General features: G+C 45.9%; 1 protein-coding gene across 2 annotated transcripts; it reads left to right on the top strand.

The window, feature by feature from the left end:
* Positions 1 to 1472: 1472 nt before the first annotated feature.
* Positions 1473 to 25633, top strand: glcci1a (glucocorticoid induced 1a). Of its 2 annotated transcripts, none has more exons than XM_083684894.1 (8): positions 1473 to 2320; positions 12421 to 12578; positions 16220 to 16309; positions 21462 to 21590; positions 22107 to 22256; positions 22557 to 22767; positions 23131 to 23251; positions 23411 to 25633. In XM_083684894.1, exons 1-8 carry the CDS (start codon positions 1936 to 1938, stop codon positions 23733 to 23735), a joined length of 1569 nt encoding a protein of 522 aa, XP_083541020.1. In that variant the 5' UTR covers positions 1473 to 1935; the 3' UTR covers positions 23736 to 25633. The 2 variants fall into 2 exon arrangements, with proteins under 2 accessions (XP_083541020.1, XP_083541019.1); XM_083684893.1 differs by having other exon boundaries at positions 21459 to 21590.
* The last annotated feature ends 2046 nt before the right edge of the window (positions 25634 to 27679 follow it).

Below are 27679 nucleotides of genomic sequence, written 5' to 3'. Positions count from 1 at the left end.
CCAAAACAATTCTACATTTTCAACAGTTCTGGACAATTATTTGAAGTGAACTAATTATTGTGAGTTGTTGATGTTTGTGATTGTGATGAGACAATAACTCAAGAATCTGGAAAGATGGCTTAGGTTTGCATGGGAACTGTCAGTGTATTGTGGTACTTTACATAATGTGAAATCACCTACTGTATACAAATTGCATCATGAAACGTTTGGGATTGACCCACTGTACAATCTTCAGCAGCTGAGCTGGCTAAGCAAATGTGTTTCCGTCGTTGTCAACCAATCCTGTGGATTTCCCCACCAACCCTCTTCCTCTTGTTATTTATTCAATCAACAAGACTTTGCATGTTGTTGTTTTGTTTGACCTGGACACACTCTTTTGGTTTATTTTGTGGATTTAACTTTCAGTAAGTTTGCTTTGTTTTACAACTTTACACGGATGTCTCTTTTTTGGGTTTCTGGTGTGTTTTTACTATATGTGGTTGTGCATATGACTATTTATAGGTAATGAGGTGTTTCTGACTTTTGAGAGCATGAGTAGTGCGTGCTGCTGTGTGTGTATTTATTACGTGGTAGACGTACTGTTGGAACATGTGTTGTTATTTCATTGAGGATTGAGGACATTTGTTGTTGGATCTACCCTGCTTATCTGCCTCTGTTTTCAGAATGCTTGTATCCGAGAGCCTGCCAACGATTTGCACATTTTATCATATCATGTACCAAGTACTGTATTTGCAAATTAATGTGCAGATCCTTCAAGTGTCGGGAGGATGTTGCAACACTGCATCCGGTAAACCTCAGAACATGCTGTTGTGCCTTTGAATATGCACTCATGAAGAACTTTGAATGACACTTTAAAAGCAAGCATTTTCTAAGCTAGTACATGCTGTATCTGCCAAGTTTACACACCCTAATTGTGAACACCCTTCCACCCCTTTCTGTCCAACAACTTTAGACTTCTGCTGGCTTTGTACCCTCTTTCTTTCTCAGTTGTGCATTTGAACAGTTTTAACAGTTGTGTAACATTTTAATAGTTGTGTTGTTAAACAACTTATTCAAATTTGTATAAAAGCAGAATATATATTACCAAAAAAATGAAATAAAGACAATTAATTGCACATTATGTTTATTGCAATTTTTTTTTAATTAACAAGGCGAATCTAGAATATGATATGCGTTAGCAAGGAATGTTTATTTACTGCTTTTTATAGAATCACAGAGGACATTGTACCAATATAATGGGGAGAGTGTCCGGAACCCCTCATGCACCGCCCATTTCCCTTTAATTTAACACCTCAACCAATAGGCGGCACGAAAGCAGCATACACTCAATCTGCAACAAACCTCAATTAATCTATTGGTGAATGCTTACAGTGTGGCCAATGGATGTGTGCCGCATTAACCAATCCGAGGTTTACAGTAAGTGATTTTTCTTCCGCCCCTATCTGTCAGCCAGTCGTTGCGCCGATGCAGCGAGGAGTATCGCACTTGGGGAGGCAGGGGTTGCGAGACAGACGACAGAGGGACAAACAGCATGTTATGACAACATATTGTGTTCAACTTCATAGTTAAAAGAATAGTTTTAGATCGACTTTGAGATATGTAAGTAGTAGTTTTTCCCACGTTTACGTCAATGCAGACGTGTTTGGAGACTTTTGAAATAGACACTTAGCCTGAGTAGCCAAAATGTAGCCAGTAAAGCTTGGTCAATAAGATAAGACAGCTAGCCAGCTAATGATCTAAATTGGACTTGTAAAAAAAAAACGAGCTGCCTTTGTTGAAGAATAGTTTACTTTGTCAACTCAAAATACATTTTGCAAGCCAAAGAACAGTATTTACAGTGAAAAGTAGCAAGCCCTGGATTCGTATTTCTTTTTGAAATAACTTATTTCTGCCAAGTCTTTCAACTTGGAAGAGTTGCACAGTGAAGTGGCAATCATGTCAGCATCAGCAACAAACTCAACCCAACAACAGCAACAGCGAGTCAAACGCAGCAGCGACGGCTCCCCCATCCTCTCTTCATCTTGCAGCAACAGCAACAACAGCACCACGATCCGGTTGCAGCCTATTCGTGCCACGGTGCCGTACCAGCTCTTGCGCGGAAATCAGCACAGCCCAACCCGCTCTTCCTCCTCCTTCTCAGTTGGGAGCAACGCAGGACTGACGACGTCCCGCGGCTCCAGTCCGGCCAGCCCTACGCAGCTGCAGCTTGCGAACCCAGGTGGAAACGGCTCGGAGGGCAAACTGGTCGCAAGGCAGAGACGTTCGCCGCCCGACACCAAGAGCTCACCTGAGCGGTGTCCGAACTCTCCTGTTTTCAAAGGTGCAGTAGCCTCGAATCATCTGTGTATCTCCATCATTTTTCTTGCATCCATGATCCATCGCCTAGCTTGTTGCTAGCTAATTGGGTCACTGGAGGGTCTGCTCAAGACGCCTCAGCATCACTAATATGATTTCAGGCAACATTATTGCCATATTATTAACGCATTTAAACAGATCCTGACATGGCTGTAATTGATTGTGACTTTAACCATGAAACAGCTGTATTTATTGCGTATGTCGTATGAATGATTATGGACCTTGACATCCAAATGTTTTCAGATTATCATTAATGATTAGCATCGATGGGATGCCTTCCAATTATGCGATTCTAATACCCTGAAGCCATGTATATGCTTAAATGATGTTATTATTATTTGGGATTTGTGTGTGGCCCGGCTGTGGTGGTGATGATGCAGTTACCTTTAGGCTAGCGCGCGCCAGGCAGATAAACGCCACTATGTGTTTGTCGGGTTAAATTTATTGTCGCACACGAATCGGAATCTAAAGGACATTGTACAATGTTCAAACATATGAAAAGCCATATTTGCATGTCACATCTCAAGCAGCATATGGCTTTTGCAAGGCAAGCTCATTTATTTATTTTTTTATTCACGCTTGTTTACCGGCTGGGAAATGGAAATAATTACGTCGCTATAACTGGAAGGTCGCGCGCGTATGGCAACAGTGGGGCCTAGACGGTGCGCAGGAGACGTAAACACGAGAATTCTATTGGAAATGTGTGTTGCTCCTTCCAAATAGGGGGTTTGAACAGCTGATTTGTGATTTGACAAATTGCAGGGCTGCTTTATTTGCTCTCTTTGACAGGTAGGCTAAGTCAATTCATAATTCACAGGAAAATATCCCCAGGAGGGCTATTTCCAGCACTTTTAGGGGGTAATTTCAAGGATTCTGTAGAATGCAGGCATACCATTCCAATTCATTTAGCTACCGAGGCCCACAGAATTAAAACATGTATATATGTCCAGTCTGTCTGGCCATAGGACCTGCAGTGTTCAGGACAGCCCATTGAACGAGTGACAAACAATCCTGTCTGGCCCCATGTCATCTGTTACAAGAGGGAGGTCTTTTAGGTACATGGCCTTGGGTCAAGTGAAATACTTCTTTGGTGCTGCTTGATATGTCTGACATAACCTTTTTGGCAGTAAAAGGTTCCCCTTTTCTCCTGTTCTGTATGTGAGCAGAACTTTGTCAGCGGGAGTAGGCAGCATTAGCATCGAAGGGCAGTATCCCAAAAGCTACAGCAATCTGTTCTTTTTGTAGTTATTCATTAATACATTGTTATTACATTGTTAGCATATGCCATGAATGCTCATTAGTGTTAAGGCGTTTATGTTGTCAAAAATTGGCTTCTGCTTCTCACTCGGCTGTAATGGCCCCCACCACTGTGCTCTCTCTTTCAAAATGGACACCCCTGTAAGTGTTCAGATTCCCCCGTCAGATTTTGGTAGGTGGACATTCATGAGGGTGCACCACATTCCTCCTGACCCCCCCTGAGAGCTGTGACCTCCCACAATGCTTGGCCAGAGCTGATGGAAGCGATTTGGTGACTTCATCGGACTGCTGGACATGGAGTGACCACAGGATTTCCGATTATTTTTGGTCTGGGTACCCCAATGGGGGCGCGTCCCATGCCGCATTGCGGCACACACCAAAGAGCATCCCCAAATTATACCTTTTCATATGTGGAAGTGGACACATCTTCTTGAAAATCAGACTAGATTTAGCATATTGTCTCTCGACCAGGGATAACAGCTAAAGGAACATGGAATGGAAACAGGGAATGAGATAGTTTTGATACCCTCTGTGTTGGTATGTTGCTTTTTATTATTATTTTCCGGTTGGAATTGGTGTAGTGGCACAGGCCCCCTGTGAGTTGTGTCATATCCACATGCACACAAGTGTTGTTTGTTTGTTAAATTGGTGGCAACAAGCCTGTCAGGACTCAGGAGTCACACTTGGTTGGTTGATGCTGAAAGCCTTCCTGGGACAATGAGGCAGGCCAAGGTGACATTCCATCACATTACTTTTCAAGATTCTGAGGGATGACATCATGCCTGAGACCAGGCGGGTGCACCCCAGGAGAGCCAATCCCGCAAGGTTCTCATTCATGACTCAAAAGGCCCTTTTAACACCTTCAATGACGATATAGGCAAAAAACACTTTTTATAACCATCTGTTTTAAGTTGACATTTCAGCTCTGTGGAGCATGCACAGAGAGATGCATGGAGCAGAAATAACCGTCCTTGCAACAGTGATGTTAACATGGGAGGGTGTTTTTTGTTTGTGGTAACCCACAGTTAGCCTTAATCCACCTCCTTGCAACTTCCTCCTTAATCAATGACCTAGTAGATTTTTAGTTTAGTTTACAGTAATTGCAACCAAAATGCAGAAAGGGATGACCATAAACTAGTCTCTTGTTAATTCAGAAACAACCAAGATTCCCCCTGCGACTAGAGCTTATTAATTAGTACACATCTGGGGCTCATTTTATTAGATAATCCAGTTGCTCCCAAACCTTTGCAAGCGACATGCCCCCTCCAGAGGACGCTCGGACAGGCCTCAACTTAAACCTGCTTTTCAACCACACTAAAGTGCCTTTCATCATCGTTGGAGAAATTCCTGTCCATCTTCACGACTATTTATTTGAATACAAATTACAATTCGAGACAATTAGGATAATGATTTACATTTTCCATCTTTATTTTCTGTCATTGAAAATCAAAACAATATTTCCGTGCCTTTCTCCATCAGCCTTAACTTTGGCCTACTTCATTGCAGTGAATTGTCCTCATTTATGGCTTTGCAGGGCAATAGCCTATACTATATCATGTGTCAGGTGGGCGGGGATAGAGAGCCTCAGACACAACTTTTTCCACCGTCTGCTATGAAATCAAATTTACACTGGAATATCTAGCAGACTAGTCGTTGCCCCCAACAAAATTTGTGCGGCTTTTTGGTTGCAATTGAATTAAATTCCGGATGCAGCTGATGGTCGTCACCCGTTGTTCTCCCCGCGATCTCCTTCCTCCCTGGATTAACTAACCAGGTGTGACCACTCAGCTAATCGGCAAGTCTGCTTGTTTGTTAGCAATTCACCTGTTAGGTTCTTGTTCTGGTAATCAGTTGATAGAAAGATGGGAAATGTTGCATTTTCACGTTGTGTTTTGAATCTAGGCTTATATGCATGTATCACAGAATCAATATCCCGTTGTTAAAGAGAGGATTCGTGGGACGAGAGTGGTAAAGCAGCAAAATTCAGTTGTTTGGTTACAGCTCTTTATTATTTAGTTTTTTTTTTTATTTATTTAGTATTGCTTGTAAAGCAGGCTGAGATCTGAAGGCTGGGAGTGATTTAAAATACATTACTCTGGCATGAACAGCTTTAATGTTGAAAGTTAAACCGTGTCCTTTCATCTTCAGGTGGTCAGGAAAGGGGAAATAAAGCCGACTTTCTAGAAGTCTCCTCCTTCTTTTCTTCAAGAATATTTCATGGTGAAGAAACCAGCGAGTATGCTGACGTGCATATCTATCATTACTTTCATTTTGACACACAGTCATTAACTACGAGGGCCTTCTTGTCAACTCACCAGGTATACATTCAAAGAGAGAGGGCTGTAAACTTTGATGAAAGGGAGTGGTGTGCATCAGTTAATTAGCCAGTGCACCACAGACTCATAAATCCATAAAACAAAAGGAGCTTCCTGTAAAAGGCTAGGCATGAAATAAACCACAACTCAACAACAGCAACAACAACAACTCACCTCCCGGTGAAATGACAGTATCCTCATTGTAAGAGGGAAAGAGGGGGCGTGACCCCTCAGCCATAAGGCTAGTTTATCCTCATAAGAAACACAAGGCATTATGTGTAGAGAAGTATCCTTATTGTTAAGTGTCAAGCATCCAAAAATATGCCTATCATATATTTGCCAAGAATATAAATGAGTGTGACGCTATCGTTGCAATGTGTAGAGCTGTGTCTCTATGTAGGTGTGCAGGTTTGCAGGTTTGAAGGCTGGGGATACAGTGGCTGCTATGTGCTTATCACAGTGACGGCCTAGTTTAGGGTGCAGTAGCGAGTTTGGATGTTGTTTTGAAGTGCAGCTCTGTGGCTATACAGATATGAGTGTCATGTGTAGGATCTGGTTTGCCTGCTAGTCTAGCTCAATGGTTTGTAAATGAGTGACCCTGGGCTGAACTGTAATATCACACCCACTCTTGGGGTGACAGAAGGATTATGACAGATTAACACGTCAAAATGATTGAAAATGCCTCCTGTCCCTGTCCCTCTTTTTTATTGCCCCGCCCTGTACTGTACACCCTGTCTTGAAAATCTCCAGAGTGGTTCCATTCAATGTTGCTTTAATCAGGATAACTCAGGTGCCAGGAACAAGCCACAGTTGCCTTTACATAAATCATTAATTTTGTATGAACGGCTGGCGGTATTGGAGACAGAACAGGCTGTCGATTCAGCCACTCCAACACCTGGGTGAACCTCTCAGCAGCCTTTCTGTGGCAGTGTTCAGGGAGAGTGAAATTGTCGTCAACATTGTACGGTAGCCTCGGCCTCACTATCGCTTTGAATGTTTGCATTCTTTTCAGTCACCACTGTCAAATAAGTGAACATAGCATAGCGTCAAGGAGAACATCTAGACTAGAGGCTTGTATCTGGGACCAGACCCAATGTTATTTCAATGTAATCCTTCCATGTCTATTTTTGGTCGGTCGAAGTCATTAAAAATCACCGGAAAGCATATGCATAGGGCTTAATTCCAAAACTGGAAAGTGTTGTTTTTGTCTTTTTTTATGATGTGATGACAGTTTTGCCAGTTTTGTCGCTGTCAGTGTCTGCACTTTTTTTTTTTTTTTTTTAACAGACAGCATATGGCAGGAAGTAACATTTTCATTTTAGTCATTTAACTGACTCCTATCCAGAGCAACTTAGCCTCCAGTCACGATAGTTCACATGATAAAGCAGGATTATGAACACATCATAAGCAAAATGTGTGTAGAACTCTGTAGGCCAACTCTGGTCCTTTAGGGCTGCTTTAGTCCTAGTCACGACTAAACCTGATTTAAGTAACCAACTAATCATCGTCTTCAGTTCAGATCACAATGAAATGTAATCATGTGTCACTAATGCCGGCATACTGTACACTTGCACTGGGGTACAAGGATGTATCCTGCTGGCAATAGAGCTTCACCAGATGTGACTGCTGCCACTTGATTGCAGTTCAGTGTGACAAGAGAATCACAGATGCACTCGCGACTCGCAGCATTTGGGAACATTGTTACCATCAAATGGGTTCGCTGGGCTGGTGCAGTTCACAAATCACGAATCATGGTGAGTCACGGTCAAGCAAAGTGAAATCAGCCTAGCTTTATTTTTTTCAGGGATGTGAAGTGCATTTTGTGAGATAATTTTCCTGGGAAGGGAGGGAGAAATTCTTCTGGTCATATTATTCGTAGTGATCATTCAAATAGAACAGTGAAGACGTTTTGCCATATATCTTTCTATGAGCACGGCTGGATGCACCTTTTAACCAATCAGAGATGCCGGATCTAACGGTTGTATCATTTAGTTTGACGATACACGTTAAAGGTTTTTTTCAGTACTTCTCATTGAAGTAATTAACCTAGGCTGTTTAGACCTTGGGTTACACTGTAGGGTTATAGTGTAGGCACTGTTGTAAGAAGACAGAATGAAGTGGTTAATTAGGTATTATAATGCTATAATACTCTAGCCTAAATGTTGCTTGTGGGTCGGCCATAATGTGAAACTTGCCTATTGTTTGTGGTGGATGTGGTAGTGCTGTAACTTTCCTTTTAGCTTTCATTGATTTGCTTCTTGAACTCTTCCAGATGTCTTGATGATGTTCCTCCGATGCTCAGTCAGGGAGTTTGTGATCCGTGTGCTCTGTTGCCATAGCAGTAGGCTAATTCAGTTCCGCTTCAGTTAGCAGTACAGACGTAGACTCCAAACAGACCGTTACCAGAATAGACAATGCACCTAAGTATTTTAGGGGACTCAAACTGTATCCTATCTTTCTTTCTTTCTTTTTTTTCACTTTAAGGACAGAGTAATGGAGATGTAGCATATCTGAGTTGTTGTCGTCACGTAGTTGTATATATCTGTATCACATACAGAGGCTGCTCCCTCAGGCATTTTCCTCAAACATACAGAGTCTCTGTGTCACTCAACACCATTCTTTTATTTGTGTTTTCCTGGTGGTTAACATGTATCACTGAAATCTAGGGTGCATATTTGTGAAGTTTCTGGACGATATGTCACCATTGTTCTGCAGTTAACATTCACCTTGTAATTGAAGGTTGCATTGTGCAAATGTGCTGCTCGAATGCAATGTAATGGCTTGAAGAGAAAGCATACCGTAGTCCTGGCTAAGAGCTTGCTACTGGTGCTTTTGTGTCTTCCTGTACTTTGTGTGGAACACAGAACACAGACAGTAACACTATTTTGTTTTTAAAATGAACTTGAGGTTGGTCTCTTTCCTTTGTCCCTCCGCTTCGACTGAAACATGACCGTTGGATGGATGCTTTTCTGATAAGCCCCCTGCAGAGCTCATCTTGAATGTTTAGGCTTTGTTATCTGACTGGTGCAGATGGTTTTGTAGCCTTTGCGTGACAGTGTGTGTAATACTATCAAGGCTGGTGAAATAGGGGGAAAGTTCACATTTGCATATATCCATGCTTACAGCTAGTTTTTATTTCCTTGTGAGAATATGCTGTTACAGTAGTTCAACCCTTTTTTTGGAGGATACCATGAAAAGCACAGGTGTTCTGTGGTTTTTTGCAGTTCAGCAGTTTGGTTTAACATGTCTCTAATTGTAGGTATTGAGCCAGCCAGCTTCTCGTCAAGCCACTACAAAGTATAATAACTTGACTATATGAGTCACACACTGTTGAATGACATGGAATACAAAGCAGAAATGATAGTTGTCCTCTTACCCGTAGGACATTGACAACTACAAGGAAATACAAGGGACTGTTTTAGACAATAACTGGATGTGTGACATTTCCAGCCGCGCTACTCGGTCACGGCTGTTCACTGTCCCGGCGCCCCGCTGGTGGAACAAGCTTCCCACTGCTGTCACGACTGCAGAGTCACTACCTATCTTCTGCCGTAGATTGAAGACCCATCTCTTCAGGCTATATCTTAACTGTCCCTCTTCATTCCCACTACTCCCCTGTGCAAGTTTTTCTCCTGTAAATAAATACAATTAAAGCATTGTTCTAGCATTGTGACTGCCAACGGCCCCTGGTCCTAGCATAGATTGTTTTTTCTTATGATGACTGATGGATAGATGAGTCACTTACTTAGACAAATGTATTTATTGTAAGTCACTTTGGATAAAGGCGTCTGCTAAATGCCGTAAATGTAAATGTAATTCCTAGCCCATGCACACATTAACACACCTTCTTACCCTTCTCTCTCTATATTTGAACAAATGTCAAACAAACAAATTATAAAATACACAAATCCTTTAGGTTGGTTGAAAGGTGTTAGTCATTGAGTAGATACTCAACCAAATGCCTGGGCATTAGGTAGGCCTGGCCTACATGCAAACTCATGCTCTCTCCCACACCCATTACAAACAGTCCCTAGTATTTCTGCAGTACAGTATAATAAAAACTCTTCTCCTTTTGTGGGCCTAATGTGGGTCTGTCCCACTCACAGAGCCCCACTGGGACGGTGTCTGTTGGTGGCATTTCTTCTGTGAGAGCTGCTGGCATAGCCCTGCACCTCTCTTTCCATCTGCTCTCAGGAAAGGAAACCATAAAAAAAACAGGGAGGAAAAGCCCCGTGCCAGGGCACTGACACCAAACACTGTGGACCTTGGTACAGGAGAAGCCTGCCTGCCTGCCTGCCTGCTTGGTGGAACATTTGGCCTGTTTGGAGCTCAGACCGGTTCCACCTTGCCTCATGAGCAATAATCCCCTACGTGTCACTGACTAACCACTCACCAGCTCAGGCACAGCCCCAAGGCTACAGGGTTGGTGGAAGAAGGGCCGACAGTACTGGAAGCACAGCAAGCCAAACCCAGGCCTCGTCGCTCATGCAACAGTATGTCTTATCTGTTGTGGTGTCTTATGTTACCTGAATGGTTCTTATAGGGTTCACATTCACGTACTACCATGATCTCAGTGGGATCGTTTTTGTATGGTACGTTATATCATTTTGTTTGTTTGAGGGTAGAAATGATGCTTTCATTTAATGAACATCCAAAATCGATTTTTAAAATAGGATTTTTGCCATAGTCCAATCGATGAATGGACTATGGCCAACATCAATTAATCAAAATTCCCCAAAACAAATCTCTAACCTGTGTTAATATTTAACAGGGTTGTCCGATGATTACAGAGGTACTACACAGGCACACAGGCCAGCTTAGTGTACGGTGTGGCCTCAAGACCAATTGCTTTAGGAATCGTATTGATGTTGAAGCGACAGTATGTAATCCTTACATTGAAATCTGACAATCGTAAAACTTCCCAGAAATGTTATGTTTAGTCTGAAAAAGACTGCAGGGATCTGGCCTCAGCCCGAATATGGAGCCAAAGCGTAGTCCACTGCACTGTCATCTTCACAATCCCTCACTTGTATGTCATATTTCAAATGATTCCAATGTTTTGATATGGCTCTACCATATTCTTTAGTGGAAACGTTGAACGGAACATAATTGGGAGTAGACCATAAATCAAATGAAGACCTTAACTTTGGAGATTCATTTGGTGACTAATCTGTGGTAGGAGTGTTGTTGCGGCCTGGTCTAGACCCCTCATGGGCTCCCTGTGCTGGCTAGACATGCTGACTTAGGGGTTTTAACCGACAAAAGCAAGTCTTGCAAGAAGAGCTCAGGTTTTTCTTTCGTTTTTTTTCTTTCTCTCTTTCTTTCTTTCTTTCTTTCTTTCTTTCTTTCTTCCTGCTCAGTGGTCTTCCCCCGCCGATACACTGTAGCCTGTTGACCTTGTTTTGTAAGATCACAGCCAAGTCTAGATGAGTTCCCTAAAACACGAGTACACCTGTAATCCTGCGGATTAGCAGCAGGTGACCCAGCCCTCTGACCCATCCATCAAGGACCACAGGGCATGGCAGGTCATAGTCAGCGGGACCGACTGGAAGTCCATGTTCAGATGAGGACGAAGCATGTATAGAACAGGACATTGCTTCTGTGTGAAAACATGTCAACTGTTTAGACCCGCAATAGCAGATTGCAAACATATTTAGGACCCATTTATTCAACGTTCACTAAACACTTCACAGATGAAACACGTTGCTGTGGCTGAGCCATTCACACAACAGGGACTGTACTGTATGTGTGTGTGTGTTTTAACTCATGTGGTGATACTGGAATGTTGCTCTTAGAAACCTGTCCTGTCTTTGCTTTTCATTGAACAAACAAAAAAAAACAGGTTGAAGTTGACTCTTTACACCCTCCACAGTGTTGACAGATATGGAACTGACTGGGCAAGCTCATAAAAAAGGACCTCCGCCTGTACAAGGCCGCCTGTACGTGTGTACACACACACACACACACACAGAGCAGCAAGCGTTGTCAGAACAAACAGGAGTCCTTGACCCAGTTCCTCAAGAGCCTGGGGTGTTTGTGAGGTATTTTTACCAGGTGTAGGGTTGCCTCGCCGTGAGGGCAGGGTGGACGGTCTCCTCCAAAGGTAACCAAGTCGACCTCCAGACTGAGACAACAAACCTTAACACCACCGTCTCAGTCTGCAGCCTCCCTCCATTGGCTCCAGCAAAAGAGAGAGGGCGGGGCTCGTCTTCATGAATCGGTTCCAAGTGACTCAACAGCAAACAGCATCCTCTTTGATTCCGGACGGATAGTTCTATTGTAAACGGAGAACAATTGAAAAAGTATTGCATCGCCATTCAAAGAAGTGCGAATACTCTTTACAGACATATACATTTTTGACAGTCGATAGGAATCATGTCGTAAGAACCGCGATACGCGCATCGATCAGTGTGGTGACGCGTTGCTTTTCATTGACCTCTCTCCCTCTGTGTTTCCCCTCTCTCTCTCTCTCTCTCTCTCTCTCTGTCTCTAGTCGACAGGTCCAAGTCGCAGCAGGTGCGTAACTCGGGGGCCATCCGGCGGACATCCTCTCTGGGCACCATCACAGGCCCCTACCTCACCGGGCAGTGGCCCCGCGACCCCCACGTGCACGTGCACTACCCCTCTTGCATGAAAGATAAATCCACGCAGGTAGGCTCAGCTCACATCCTGCCCCCCTTACCCCACCTCCCCTAACCCCCCCCCCCCCCTCCACCGCCCATTTGTCACGTTTTATCTGTCCCCCCACCCCCTCCACCCCCTCCCTACAGAGATGAATGCATGTGTCATTTCGGCAAAGAAAAACACTTGCCAATATTTCAGCTGGAACAGACCAGGTTTATCGATACCGAATTTGCTGATCTGCAGAGATTGATCTGCAGCAAAGCATGCTGGGTAGGTAGAGTAGGCGACGTGGTCCGCGCTGCTCTCTCCAGCTATTGGTTGCTATGGAAGTGGCCAAGCTGCACTGTCAATGGGGAAGTGGGTTGTTGACTACACAATCGCACCATCAGAGTTTGCATTATTAGTTTCAATTGCTCAGGAGTGGAACTGGAAATCCCTGTTGCATCAACAAACAAAAAAAGCAATAATGTCAGCAATTGAGTCTCCGGTGGTGAAAATCTTCTGCAATGAAACACTTGCTGAAAGCTGTTAAAAGAGAAATGGTCACAGGGACCGCTGGGACCGCTGGAACATCCCTGTAGGCTCCAGTAGGAGACGACACTCCTCTCCTCTCCTCGTCTACATTCTCATCTCCTTGACTCCTCTCTCTACACCCCCCCCCTCTCTCCCCCCTCCCCCTTCCCCCCTCCAATGTCTCCTTGATTAGCTGGAAGACAGGCAGCGTAACTTCTGTCCACCGTGGCTTTATCTGTTTGCACATGTATCTTTCCCAACAAAAAAATACGTATATATTATATTCTAATGTACCAGGGCTTACAAGCTGTGAGACTTATGTACACTGGGATCAAGGATCTCTATATGATGTGCAGCATAACAGACTGTAGTCATTTATAAACCTATCTAATGCATACATGGAGGTTGGGGTTTGTGCTCAGCCGTTGTGGTTAATACTGTTAGCCACGGTTAGCCACCGTTCCCCTCGCACACACGTCTCTGTACACACCCTGGCTGATCCTGCCAGCCGCTGTGACATTTACCACCTCCGCTTCCGTGGGCCTTCAAAAAGGCAGACAACCTCTCTGGCCCTGCGTTACTATACACTATATTAACCAGGCCCTGTTGGCGTCACACAAAGGCCTGATTGTTTGGGCTTGCGGTGCTTCACCGTTCCTGTTTGACATGCTGCTCCCGCTTGTCAGATGAAGTCAACTGTTTGTATAGAGTCACACGGATGCCGGAATGTTCTCTTACTCCTCCTCCTCCTCCTCCTCCTCCTCTTCCTCTCCCTATTCTGGTCTGGTTTGTGACCTGCAACACAGACACTGGATTGCTAGGTTGTGACAGGCCCAAGCACATAGATTAGGTTGATGCAGAGTAAGATTGTATCAGATGTTGACTGCAAAGGGAGAATAGGACTGGTTCTTTTGGTGCTTGTTTTCTGTGTCACCCCCCCACCCCCCCCCCCCCCGCCCCGTGGGTTTTATTCAGTAGTATGTCTCTCATAGAGCAGGGTTATGATACTCGAGGCAGTGTCACTCACCGATGACATCCCATAATGACCTCATACATCCTGTTTTTACTTCGCTGCTCGGCAACCGAGGCCCATTAAGTTCAGCATAGCAACCATATTGCCAAATCGGCTCAAAGACCCATATTCCCGCAATCAATGTGACAGCGTTAACAGTTCTCGGTATGAATCAACTTCCCTTGGTTCTTTGTCCGTTGGTCATACACAAGGAAAAAAAACCAAAAATCTGTAAGGATCTGTAACGGCCCTGAGGTTTATCTTTTCTCACACCATAATGCCAAACTCTCACCAACTGAAAACCTGGAGTTTCCCCTCTGTTTGTTCATTGACAGAACACATGCAGGGCAGGTGAGGAGAGGCGATGTGTGTGTGTGTGCGTGTACGTGTGTGTGTGTGTGTGCGTGTGTATGTATGTGTGTGTGTGTTCTCCCCCCCCTCTCTATAAAGAGGAGATGAAAAGGCTGACTTCAAAGTGGTAGTCTCCCCGTTTCCTGGCATGGCGTTGACCTGTTTACAAAAGTACAACCTTTGAAATGTGACGTCTGGCCAGATGAATGGTGGAACGCACCATTCAGCCGACCACTGCCTCTGGCAACAGCAATGGCCTAGCACTTCCCCAAAGATCCCTACAGAAGATTCTCTCTTTCACTCCTCTCTCTCTTACGCACTCTGTCTCTCCTCTCTCCCCCTCCCCCTCTCCTTCTCCCTCTCACTCGCCCCCCCCCCCCTCTCTCTCTCTACTTCCCTCCCTCCCTCCGCCCCCCCCACCTCCAGTAGGCAGAGACACGGAGTTAGTCCTGATCAGACTACAGACATTCATGTCATCCCTGTGTTAAACCAGTCTCCTACAGTACCAGTACAACTGCTCTGCTGCCAGAGGTCCTGCGTGTCTGATTCCTACCATGTGTCTGGAGAGGAAAGCCCTTCTCTTCCCTCTTTTCCCTCTTTTCCCCTGTAGCAACCCAGGGGTTACCAGGGTTTACTACCAGAGGAGGACGGCTGCTTTTGATATCTCGCTGGTTTACATAATAACTTATTAATCGGCCTGGCATTTGGAGACCTCGCCCCATTCTGTTTGTGAGGAGAGAGACAGAGAGAGAGAGAGACAGACAGACAGAGAGAGATACAGATATAGAGAGAGAGAGGCAGAGAGAGAGAGAGAGTCAGAGAGAGAGACAGACAGAGAGAGAGATACAGACAGAGACAGAGAGAGAGAGACAGAGAGAGATACAGATATAAAGAGAGAGAGGCAGAGAGAGAGAGAGAGAGACAGACAGAGAGAGACAGACAGACAGAGAGAGAGATACAGACAGAGAGAGACAGAGAGAGAGAGAGGCAGAGAGCGAGAGAGAGAGCCCTCCCGGCTATTTGAGAGCCTCAGTGTCAGACACAGCACAGTATCAGTGTCAAAGCACCTCGTGGCAGCAGAAGTACTTCCACCGCAGCCTACAGCACCGCTACCAAGTTCGCATACAGTAAATGCCTGAGGCTTTTCAGCTATTTAGAGAGGAGTCTGGAGGAGGGCTACCGTGCTCCCGCTGGACCCAGGTCGTTTCATCATCTCTCCTGGGGAAGTGGAGCTGGTCTGAGAGAAAGCGAGGCGGTGGGTGAAGGCGAGAGAGAGAGAGAGAGAGAGAGAGAGAGAGAGAGAGAGCTCTCTTGTAATTGACTTGGTGCTGAAAATAAACAAATGGCCCTTTGAGCCGGGCCCATTAAGATGAGTAAGGCAGCAATTCAATTTCCTCTGGGTGTCAGAGAGGAGAGAGAGAGAGCGTGTGTGTGAGTGAGTGTGTGTGTGTGTGTGAGAGCGAGAGAGAGAGAGAGAGAGTGGGAGACTGGGAGAGTCGTTGTAGAGGAACAGTAGTCTCTCTCTCCTCTGCGTCGCGTAGTCCAGCTCAGCTCAGCTTTCACTCTTGTGCGCATTTACTGATGTGTGTGTGCGTGAGTGTGCATTTACTAATGTGCGTGTCTGTGTGTGTGTGTACGTGCGTGCGTGCGTTGCTCTTATGTTGTTTCCTGTAAGTTATCCTTGAAGTTATCCGATTTCCTGTCATTGTGAGAATGATTGGTTTCGCGGCGACCGTGAGGATGAGAATGAGGATGAGGATGATGAGTTAGCTTGTGACCTTGCTGTTCCCAGACTCCTGGATGTTGGAGTGAAGAGGCAGGAGAGAAGAGGAGCACACACCAGCGCTCGGCGTCCTGGGGCAGCGCCGACCAGCTCAAAGAGGTACAGGACACACACACACACACACACACACACACACACACACGCATGCACACACTCACACGTTTTGAATACTTTATTTGGGGTTGACGGTAAAGCAAAATGACACGCACACAAAAAGATGCATGCATGAGCACACACACGCACACACACACACACACACAGTAAGACACTTTCCTACCCTTCTTAAGAATTCAAAGCTTGCAGCTGTGTCCTTATGACCATTGGACCCAGGTGGCCTCAAAGCAGTTATAACAGCATACTGTATGCCTCACTGTAAAAGTGGTGAAATCTTTGTCAGAGAGGAGAGAGAGAGAGAGAAAGAGAGAGAGAGAGAGAGAAAGTGTGCGTGTGAGAGAGAGAGAGAGAGAGAGAGCTGACATGATAATCTGTACCGTTCCATCCTTTGATAGCCTCAATCTACATTCTGCCGAGATTATGAGATTATGAGATGACTTGACGGTGGCACAGTGAGACAACTAGAATGTTCTTGTTGATGCTGTGGGTGGGCTGTCTGCCAGGACGGGCTACAGGCCTACAGTAAACCACCGCCTAGCCTACATAGAACTTCCTGTTTGCGACTGTGACCTCGGGCTTCCGCGGGGCCGCTCGCCGTGGCGTGGCGTGGCGGAGCGGCTGGCGCTAATGCTGGGTGGTGTCGGCGACGGAGCGCGGCGTCCGGCGAACGCCGCCTTATCGGCCCCTCTCAGCTCCACCCGGCCCATAATCAGCGACGGCAGGGAGACGGCAGATAACACTATCTCCCTCGTAACTACCCACTTCCCCTCTCAGCAACGGCCATAAGCCACCGCAATTTATGAGCAGACCAGTCTCAGTCCCAGTCCCAGTCCCAAGCCCTGGCTTCTCTCCTCTCCTCTCCTCTCCTCTCGCCCTTTTGCTTGCTGCAAGGGGGCGGGGGCGGGGGGGGGGGGGGGGGGGGGCAATACAGGCAAGCAGGCAGCTGTGGTGAGTAGAAACTCCCTCGGAGCAGGCCGGAGGCTGCAGTGGAGGAGATCTGACACAGATAGACCAAATAGATGTCAATGGACGTATCTGCGAGTCAGTGGGAGGAGGAGGACAGGACAGGACAGGACAGGACAGGACAGGACACCACACCATCGATATCAGAGGGTGGTAGACCAGTAGACCTGTGGGTGTGCTGATAGGTACCATAGAATAGATAACAGGGACCATGAACCCGGCCACCTCTCTGATTGACGAGATGCGTCTGTCCGGGTTTTTTTTATTGGCTCGCGCCCTCATTTGCATGTCGGAGCAGGTGCAGGTTCACAGAGCATTTGCAAGAGAGCGGTGATCTTTCCCAACCGCACCTCTGCCCTGGCCTCTGCTCTGTGTTCCATGTGATGGTGACATGGCTGACTATTCACTTTGTTAGTTTATTAAAGTAAAAAGACTCGACGTCGATGCACCAAACAGCAGATATCATAGTATTCTGCTTTGCGTCGTCAAAGCTTCTTCTCTCCATGGTCTTCAGATCCCATGTTGCTAAACAGGCATAATCCATTCCTTAGTACAGTCGGCCTAAAACCTAATCTCTGCGTTATTCCCTAAACAGTAAACAATTCCACTTAAACTCCTCCTTATGTTTTTTTCCTAGTTCTTTTCTCCATCACATGTAAACTGTTTCCCCTTACTGGCTTACAACTCCTTACACCTCCCAGCTAAGTGGATTTAGAGCATGTGGATTGACTGGCGCAGGCCACTGCTGTACAAGGAGAACATTCATCCCTATGGCCTGCACAGCTACCACCGTACCGCGCTACGTGTTCTCACTTACCTACCGTGCCCTACAGTCAGGGGAGGCTGGCGGAGGTAGAAATGGGAGGACCGACTAAGTCTAATCTGGCCCTCAGAGTGCACTAACTGGTCCTGAGGCAAACAGGGGAGGAGAATGTGACTGGACAGGACGGGGCTGGGGAAGGGAGGCTGAAGAGGAAAGCTCCTCTCCCGGGTTTGCTGCAGAGTGCAACAGGTTCAATGGCTAGAGAAAGGGGATCACATATCAGTCCTTTCAGAGCAGACAGAGGCTCCTTTGATGAGTGCAGCAGCAGCAGCAGCAGCAGCAGCAGCAGCACGTTAACTATACTGTTTGTTTAGGACTCTCTGTTGTGTTGCTATAGTAAATGACTTGGGATAAGAGAGGCTGGTTGAAGGAGGGTTTGTGTTAATGAACAGTGAAGGAGCATGTAAGGGCTTGTTCTGGGCTTGTTCTGGGCTTGTTACGGGCTTGTTCTGGGCTTGTTCTGGGCTTGTCCTGGGCTTGTCCTGGGTCATTGCGTGCAGTAGAGGAATGGTACCGTGCGGCAGCCGTACTAGGGTGGGGCTGATATGAGATATGATAGAATATCGTGATATTTGGAGCATGTTGTGATATTTAGAGCATTTCGTGATATTGTTCTCTTGAAGAGAACAGTGCAGTGTCCAGCTTTTTGACAGTAAAGCACATCTAACGGTGAAAACAATGTCTCTTTGTTTCACCAGACTGTTTACATTGTTAACACCAGCCATACGCTCTGCTGTTCTGTCATTTTTGCCCTTGCTTACATGTCTCCACCATATTACTTTCGAAAATATCACAATGTCCGATAATATTGTTAATTGAAGAACGATATTATCGGACATCGTGATATTTTCGAAAGTAATATCGTGAATAAGAAAATGTGGATATTGCCCAACCCTAAGCATTTACATTTTTACATTTTAGTAGTAGTTGAAAGAGCAGTTGGTTAAAGACAAACACGTTGAAGGGTTTTAGATAAGAAGGAAAGAAGGGATACCGGTCCGTAGTAATGGACAACAGATGGGTCAAGTGTTGGCTTCTTGACAAGAGGTTTGAATCTCTCTCTCTCTCTCTCTCTCTCTGTCTTAAAGGCAGCTGGGACTGAGTCAGTGGCCAGGGTTAGGTTTTAGGAGTTGATTAGGGTGGTAGGGAAAGGAAGGAGGTCATTAGAGATGGATTGAAGGAGGGCTGAGGGGATGGGAATGAGAGGGCTTTGCCCGATTGGATGTGACAAGTTTGAGGACATCATCAGGGGAGAGAGGAGGGGAAAGAGACGTTCAACCAGAGACAAGAGAGTACAGTAACACAGTGGTGGTTTTTGGGAGAAGTGGTCGTAGAGTTTGCAAAAGATTGAGTGACCAGAGCTACGAATGTCATCTATCCACTTCCTTACAAAGTAGGCGACCAAGAATGGTAGAGGAGAAGCCTTCACAGCAGCCACAGAGAGGAGGAGACATTGAGGAGGAGAGAGAGCCATACAGGCTTACTGTACGTGGTCAGGACGATCAGTTTCCTCTCAGCTGCCGAGAGCCCTGTTCTACTACTGTAGTCCTGTTCTACTACTGTAGTCCTGTTCTACTACTATAGCCCTGTTCTACTACTGTAGTCCTGTTCTACTACTGTAGTCCTGTTCTACTACTGTAGCCCTGTTCTACTACTGTAGCCCCGTTCTACTACTGTAGTCCTGTTCTACTACTGTAGCCCTGTTCTACTACTGTAGCCCCGTTCTACTACTGTAGTCCTGTTCTACTACTGTAGCCCTGTTCTACTACTGTAGCCCCGTTCTACTACTGTAGCCCTGTTCTACTACTGTAGTCCTGTTCTACTACTATAGCCCTGTTCTACTACTGTAGTCCTGTTCTACTACTGTAGTCCCGTTCTACTACTGTAGTCCTGTTCTACTACTATAGCCCTGTTCTACTACTGTAGCCCTGTTCTACTACTATAGTCCTGTTCTACTACTATAGCCCCGTTCTACTACTATAGTCCTGTTCTACTACTGTAGTCCTGTTCTACTACTATAGCCCTGTTCTACTACTGTAGCCCTGTTCTACTACTATAGTCCTGTTCTACTACTATAGCCCCGTTCTACTACTATAGTCCTGTTCTACTACTATAGCCCCGTTCTACTACTATAGCCCTGTTCTACTACTGTAGCCCCGTTCTACTACTGTAGCCCTGTTCTACTACTGTAGCCCCGTTCTACTACTGTAGCCCCGTTCTACTACTATAGCCCTGTTCTACTACTGTAGCCCCGTTCTACGACTGCTTGCTGTAGGATTAACAGGATAAATGAGGTCAGAGGTGGAGCAGGATCCGGTTAAGACAAGGTCAAGCTGATTGCCTACCTTATCACTCGGAGGAGAGGAGGTAAAAGAAAGCCAGAAGAGTGAAACCTGTCTTGAGTGGATGTTGAAGTCACCCCCCAGGAGAGTGAGCGACGCAAGCCCCACTTTACTGTACTGTACTGTACTTTTACATCTATCTACCGCAGTGGAGGCTTGTGGTGGTCGAAACTGGAGGACAGGCCCATCGTAACGCATGGGCTGAAATGAGAAACCATGCCTGGTTTCGTTCCATGCGTTAAGACGAGCCGGTCCTCCGATGTCTGCCTCCACCAGCCTCCCCTTGATCTACGGTATGCCAGAGTGGTCTCCACACCCTTTGATAATGAGTCACAGGGCCGCTGGTATTTCCCCCGCTGCGCAATATGGATGCGAAAGGAAATGATTTGAAGCAAAGATATAGTCTAGCTAGAGCCATACATGTTTTTTAGAAATGATTAAGCTAATCTTAAAAGGCGGTGGTTCAAACTGGATGAGGAAAGCATAGCTTTGATACACACAATCGTCATCTGATTTGTTAGGTACATTCACTGCTCAGCACCTTGGGCCTTTGAAAGGTATTCCTCATAAGATAGTATGGAAATGAAGTCAATTATCTGTATCTTATATGGCCTTTTAAGTTGCGTTTGCATACTCAAATTGACTGTCTGCGTGCTCGTTAGTTTTTATAGATTCTCTCGTTACCCGTCAGATCAATGACTTTGTAGCCTGCTGGCGCTGTCGTTTTTCGCTTTGTCTTTCATAGGCACAGGCACAGTGTCCTGTGTATGTGATGCGTCATCGTCTCTGCCAGGGGTATTTCCCTGAATTACAGTGACCCCTTGTGGCTCTGAAGGGTTACTTCAAGCAAATTTGTTGTGAAGAGATGAAAAAAAAAACGATTGATGTGACAGAAATACTGTAAGTCAAACTTAATATTCTTCTTCTATTTTCTGTCGTCTTCTTCTTCTTCTCTCTCTCTCTCTCTCTTCCTCCCTCTTCCTCCTCCTCCTCCTCTTCCCTCCAGCAGATTGCTAAGCTCCGGCAGCAGCTCCATCGCAGTAAGCAGGGAGGTCGTCACAGTAAAGACAAAGACCGTCTGTCTCCCCTACAGTGCATCACCACCACCACCACCTCCACCACGGCAAACCACACTCAGGTGGGGCACTGCCCTGCGTGGGCCACTACACTGGGCATATGTGATACAGTCCTCACAAGCGCCCCCCTTTGGGGCATATGTGCTACTGCAGAGCTCTCTGTTGACAGGATATGACCTGATTTCTCTTGATATCAGAAGGCTCTAAAGCCAACTCCTCTCATTGAGAATGTATACCTTAAAAAAAACCTTTGATGAACTGTAATTCATCGCCTAAAAAGGACAGCTACACACAGGTACAAGCTAATGAGGGCAACAAGACACAAGAGCCCTATCCAAGTAGACGTATCTATTGTGTGCTTACAGGTGCTCAAACCGCTCACCTCATACGGTGTGATTAATGTGGTCGCGCAAGGTTTAGTGTAACATGGACGTAACTTGTTTCAATGCGCTGTGGTCTCCTCTCCTCTCCTCTCCTCTCCTCTCCTCTCCTCTCCTCTCCTCTCCCCCCCTCTCCTCTCCTCTCCTCTCCTCTCCTCTCCTCTCCTCTCCCCCCCTCTCCTCTCGCCCCCCTCCCAGTCGTCCATGTCGAAGTCGGCCCAGATGCCGCTGACCAACATCACGGTGCCAAAGGCCTCCATCTCCAGGGTGCCCAGCAGCATGGAGGGCATCAACCACGAGCTGGAGAAGGTCTTCATCAAGGACAACGGAGAGAAGGACGAGCTCAAGGTGTGTGTATGTACTGATGGACACACACAGGCGCACACACACATACACAAACACACACGCACGCACGCGCGCACACACACATACTGTACGTGCAATCACTCAGGGCAGTGTGGATTCACCCGAGTATACTTCCTGCTGCTATGGAGATGTACTCAGTCCCCTGCTGTGTCACAGTCAATCCTATTACTCACACACACACACACATTCTATTTTTTCCTCCTCTCATCCGCATCTATTCATTGAGTCGTTCATGTTTTGAGCCCTGACCTCCCCCGTCCCCTCCTCCTCTCCTCTGCGTAGGCCCTGGAGGTCCCAGACGGGCGGCGCGCCCCCTTCCAGCCCCAGCAGCGGAGCAGCAGCACGCGGAGCGTGGACACCCAGACCCCCTCGGTGCCCGGCCGCTCCAGCAGCTGCTCCAGCCTGTCCCCCTGCCCCTCGCCCGCCTGCCCCCCAGGCTCCCACGACAGCAGCCCCTACTCCACCGATGAGCTGCTCTACGACCGAGACAAAGGTACTACCGACCTAGCTACCTACCGTTCTACCTACCTAGCTGCCTACCGTTCTACCTACCACCTACCTATCTGCCTACCTATCTACTCTTCTACCTACCTGCCTGCCTGCTTACCTACCTATCTACCTTTCTACCTACCTGCTTACCTTTCTACTTACCTACCTACCTTTCTACCTACCTACCTGCCTATCTACCTTCTATGCTACCAACCTACCTGCCTGCCTACTAGGCTGCCGGTCTGCCCCACTCCCCTAGACTCTCTACGGATGTGGATGCCTCTGCCCATGTGTGCTATCCCTGATGTGATGTTGTCTCCTGACCTTTGTCTCTCTCTCTCTCTCATCTCTCTCTCTCTGTACACAGACAGTGGCAGTAGCTCCCCCCTACCCAAGTTCGCCTCCTCCCCCAAACCCAACAACAGCTACATGTTCAAGCGTGAGCCCCCAGAGGGCTGTGAGAAGATCAAAGTGTTTGAGGAGATGAGGTGAGTACAAACCCTCCTGCCTATGTAGTACCCTGTCCCTACCCCTTATGACCACGTGGCATCAAAGCCCAACGAAGCAGCATATAGACATGTAGTCACTCCAGGGAGCTCATATTCAGACGAGCTCACATTTTTGATCTTCCCCTCTTGGTGTTCCAGCTCCAGGCAGTCTGCGTCCGTCCCTCTCTTCTCCTGCCCTGACAAAAACAAGGTCAACTTCATCTCCACCGGCTCGGCGTTCTGCCCCGTCAAACTCCCCGGCGCCCTGCACCTCACCCCCGCCGCCGCCGCCGCCTCCACACCCGACAGGGAGGACGCCGAGGCAGGCCCGAGCTCCGCCCCTTCGGGGGCCATGGCGGTGTACGGCGGTCTGCCCACTCAGGTCTCCACCAGCACCAGCACGGACGACGCCCCCACCCCTGAGGAGCCTGCCGCGCCCCCCTCAGAGACTGCCTCCCAGACAGACAGCCTGGCCATCAGCTAGACGTGAGCAGAGCTGGCCTCTGCTACGGGATTACCCTCCCCCCCACCATTAGCACCCCCCACACCCCCCCCACCCCTCCCACGTCTCACTCCCTCTCTCTCTCTGTCTGTGCTGAACCCCACTCTCTGCATGGCGTAGCAACAATGTCTCCAACAACAACAACAACGACAACAACAAAAGAGACTAGCCACTTTAATGTTCCTAGCGTATTCTTAAAGCACTGTTCTTGGCAACGATGGACATGCAGGTCTTTTAAATGTAAGAGAAGAAGTAGATATGCTGGCATTGGAAGGGAAAACTACTTTTGGATGGGGGGGGCATGCATTTTGGTAGTATGTTTAAGATTAAATTATGTGTTGTGTTCTGTTTCAACATCCACAGTATGAATAAGCTCTCTCTATACATGTATACACACATACATATATATATATATATATATATATATATATATTTATATATATGTATATATATATATATATATATCTCTTAACTTTGAAAAGAAAAAAACAAAAATAACGCTTGTTTAAATTGAAACTGTGTATTGCTGTGTTATGTACGTACAAGAAAAGAAAAAAACAGCTGTACTCTTCAGGATTATGTTTACACTATCCAGGTTGCGTTTCTAAACCTCCTTTGAAACATGCAATGCAAAAGCGATAAAAAAAAAAGACAAAAAAGACAAAAAAGATATGGACATCAAACAAGACAAAATGGCCACAATCCGTTGCAGAGCGTCCGTATATGGCCTTGCTTCAGGTATATCACTCGGAGTCTAAACTCAGGTAATTTGGAATGTATGTCCATACACAGATTGACTCAAATCTGCAGCTTGTCGCAGCGGAAGAGAAGTTCAATAATTCGCGGTCGGTCACACTCTATTTCCTTTGCTTTCTCTCATTCCAGACTATCACCGTTTTTCCCCAAGACATTCCATGTTGTTCGAGGACCCGGTGCTGTCCAAGTCTAGACTTGTGCTTGCCTGACACAGATGGCATAGGTGAAAGGTTCACTGTGGTGTTGTCACGTCCCATGGGTTGTCTTTATGAGTTGTCAGTTGTCCCCCTTGGTTGTCTTGGTTGCTGAGTGGTTAGTAACGGACCAGGCACACTGTGAGAGAGGGCTGTGGTGGTGATGACTGTCTGCAGGTTGTGTGTCGTCTTCAGTCCTGACTGAGATGAGTCCAGACATGCTTGAGAGAAGCCTGTTAATGGCTGTGGTCGCCTATGCCTCATGGTAAGGTGTGGTCAGACCCTCCTAACGGTCGTTTGGCTGTGGTCACGGTCAAGTAGCAAATGTGGTCATGTGGGTGACGGTGGGCATGTCTTAGCCTGCCGCACCGTCATATAAAGGAACAACGGTAAAGGAGGAACATTTGGTTATATTCAGGTGATGCCCAATCTAAGACTGTTCAAACATTGTAGATCACCACGCTCACGAGCTTTGCTATTTATATGACACATTCCATGAGATGTTAGCAGGTTAGGGATCAAAAGTTATACGTTTGACTCTTGGCCTGTGAGTTAGGGTGGAGATGAATTGTAAAGATTAGCTATGAGCAGGTTTATGCCTGTAGAATTGGTAGCTGCTTCATATTTTGGTTCAATGAAAAGGGGTAAAAACTGGTGTGTGGCCTTTTCAGTGTTTGTTTGAAACTGAAGGTGTTATAGTGTCATGGGTGATTGTTGTCGGTACCATTTTCTCAATGAAAGCAATTCTCCTCCAAGCTTCCCGTATATTCATTCCGTACCAAGTAGGCTACTCCCTCTACAGGCAGACGATTCGTCTCTACCGTCATTCTCCAATCGAACGCAACATGTCCAAGTGTAAATGATTGACACGTTTTCCTTTATCAACACATTCAAGTCGAAAGAAAAAAAAAAAAAAAAAAAAAACATAAATCAGAAAACATTATTTATTTTGATATCTTGCGTGCTCATGGAATTACTGCATTCATAGTCCTTTCATCCTACTTGTTAGATATACAGTATATGGCTTTAAAAAGGATCAATGCAATGTTGTTGGTTTTCTTTTTTGTGTTCAGCACCTTATTATCAAGAGATATAGCTTATCCAATGACTAACATACACGTGGCATTGGTTAACTAGATGTGTGCAATAATAGATAAAGGTGTTGTCCTTTTGGATACTTTAGTTGTTTTTTGGCACTCCCATTTCTTCTTCTTCTTCCTCTTCTACTTCTTCTTCTTCTTCATTTGGTTTTAGAGTATGGAGCCAAATCAGCACGTCACTTGTTGATAAAGCCATTAATCGATACAAAAACCAGCACTGGAATGTGACCAGAGCACATTGCTAGTGGGTCCCGAGTGTTCATCAGCTAACACAATGCTCCTCTTTGAACCTGCTGTGTCAAACGTTCATGCACAATGGCAATAAAAGGTATCGGTTGTCGTGACCACTTTTTCAAAACGTTGGAGTTTGTGTTGAACCGCGAAGGGATCGAGTGGGTGAGGACCACAACTGTTTTGACAATAGAAGGGGAAACAAAACAAAATGACTGTCACAAATACATTTTTAAAACAACAATAGCACCGAAAAAATTTCACTATCCCTTGTGGTAGAAAGCTCTCAAACAAAAATGCTACGTTTTTTTCCCCCTGTGTACAGCAACCACACTCACAAAGCTTTGAAAGTACTACTACCCTCTCTCACCTCTGTATTTGTAGACAGCACTGTTGCAAGGTTAGCCTATACTGTAGGTCATGTCAAGACACAAAAAAAAATGATTCTTAAAAAAACAAACCCTTATAGCATTTGGTTTCCCTCTTTTGTAATCACCATGCCCTTGGTGTGTGCACAAATCCCATGTTTTTGGCAAGCGTTAGCTGATGAGCTTGCTTACTGTTTGTACAGTACAGTACAGGTCCACTGTTAACGTCCAGTCACTGTGCTCAGCTGACTGACTGTACCAGATGCCACAGTTTGTTTTTGTTTTGTTTTCTGTAACGGATGGCCGTGTGTGGCTAATTATTTTGTATTTTTCGACATAGAGATCTTGTGTCTTATTTAAATAAAGTTATTAGCAGAACCAATGGGCCATCTTCTGAAATGTGTGAATCATAACAAGACTTATATGATACTGTGGACTCTTTTTCTCAGGACCATGTCAACCAAGGATAACTGATATACAGGTATATACAGTTACAGTTATACTGTATTCTTCTGCTTTAGTAAATAGTCACAGCTAAATTTAGACTTGTATTTATAGTGAATTCTCATACAGATTGTATATGAACATATATGGTATGATGACCCCAGTAGAAATCCTCAGATTTCTAGCCTCCCTGGATGACCCCTACCACCTATGAGTCACTATCAGAATGCTGTGTGTGGGTATGGTGCCCTCTAGTGATAGAAAGGAGGAACTGCTGAGCAGATTCTCTCAAGGACGTTTGACTCAACAACACCACAGAGTAATTAAACCCTGACTACACCCTACTTGACACCTGCTCTCTAACAAATACCATTCTGTCACTGAGGGTCTGGGAATCAAAGGACTCACTCATGGGTTTCATTTCCTGAATGAATAAACCTTTAAAAAGCAGTTATGTGATTTCCCTCCCAGTGCAACTCCTAAACATTGACTAATGATTATTTCGTTACCCCCGATGACGGTTTAACGAGGAGAGAACCCTGTCAAGGAGAACGACCCACCAACAACGCACAAGACTTTGATGATTTTGTTTCACGTAGGCCTACATTACGCTGTCACAAACCATGAGGCAAACGAAATACAGCTAACCCTACTAACCCTAACCCTAACCCTACTAACCCTAACCCTAACAACCCTAACCCTACTAACCCAAACCCTACCTATGACACATGACATGCGCTCCTGGCATTCCCAACGAACCCATGGAATGGTCTCCCTATTCTAAAGCTTTTATATAGCAAGACAAGCATAAAACTGCCTGTCAGCCTCAAGGG

The sequence above is a fragment of the Argentina silus genome (genome assembly GCF_951799395.1).
Source record: "Argentina silus genome assembly, chromosome: 14".
NCBI classification, from domain to species: Eukaryota; Metazoa; Chordata; class Actinopteri; order Argentiniformes; family Argentinidae; genus Argentina; species Argentina silus.
This window is presented reverse-complemented; position numbering and strand designations above follow the sequence as displayed.

Excerpts from the sequence above, each read along its gene's own strand:
- glcci1a (XM_083684893.1), top strand. The coding sequence starts at position 1,936 with ATGTCAGCATCAGCAACAAACTCAACCCAACAACAGCAACAGCGAGTC. Across the intron at positions 12,579-16,219 it reads TGAAAGATAAATCCACGCAG|ACTCCTGGATGTTGGAGTGA; the intron begins GTAGGCTCAGCT and ends TGCTGTTCCCAG. Across the intron at positions 21,591-22,106 it reads CCACGGCAAACCACACTCAG|TCGTCCATGTCGAAGTCGGC; the intron begins GTGGGGCACTGC and ends CCCCCCTCCCAG.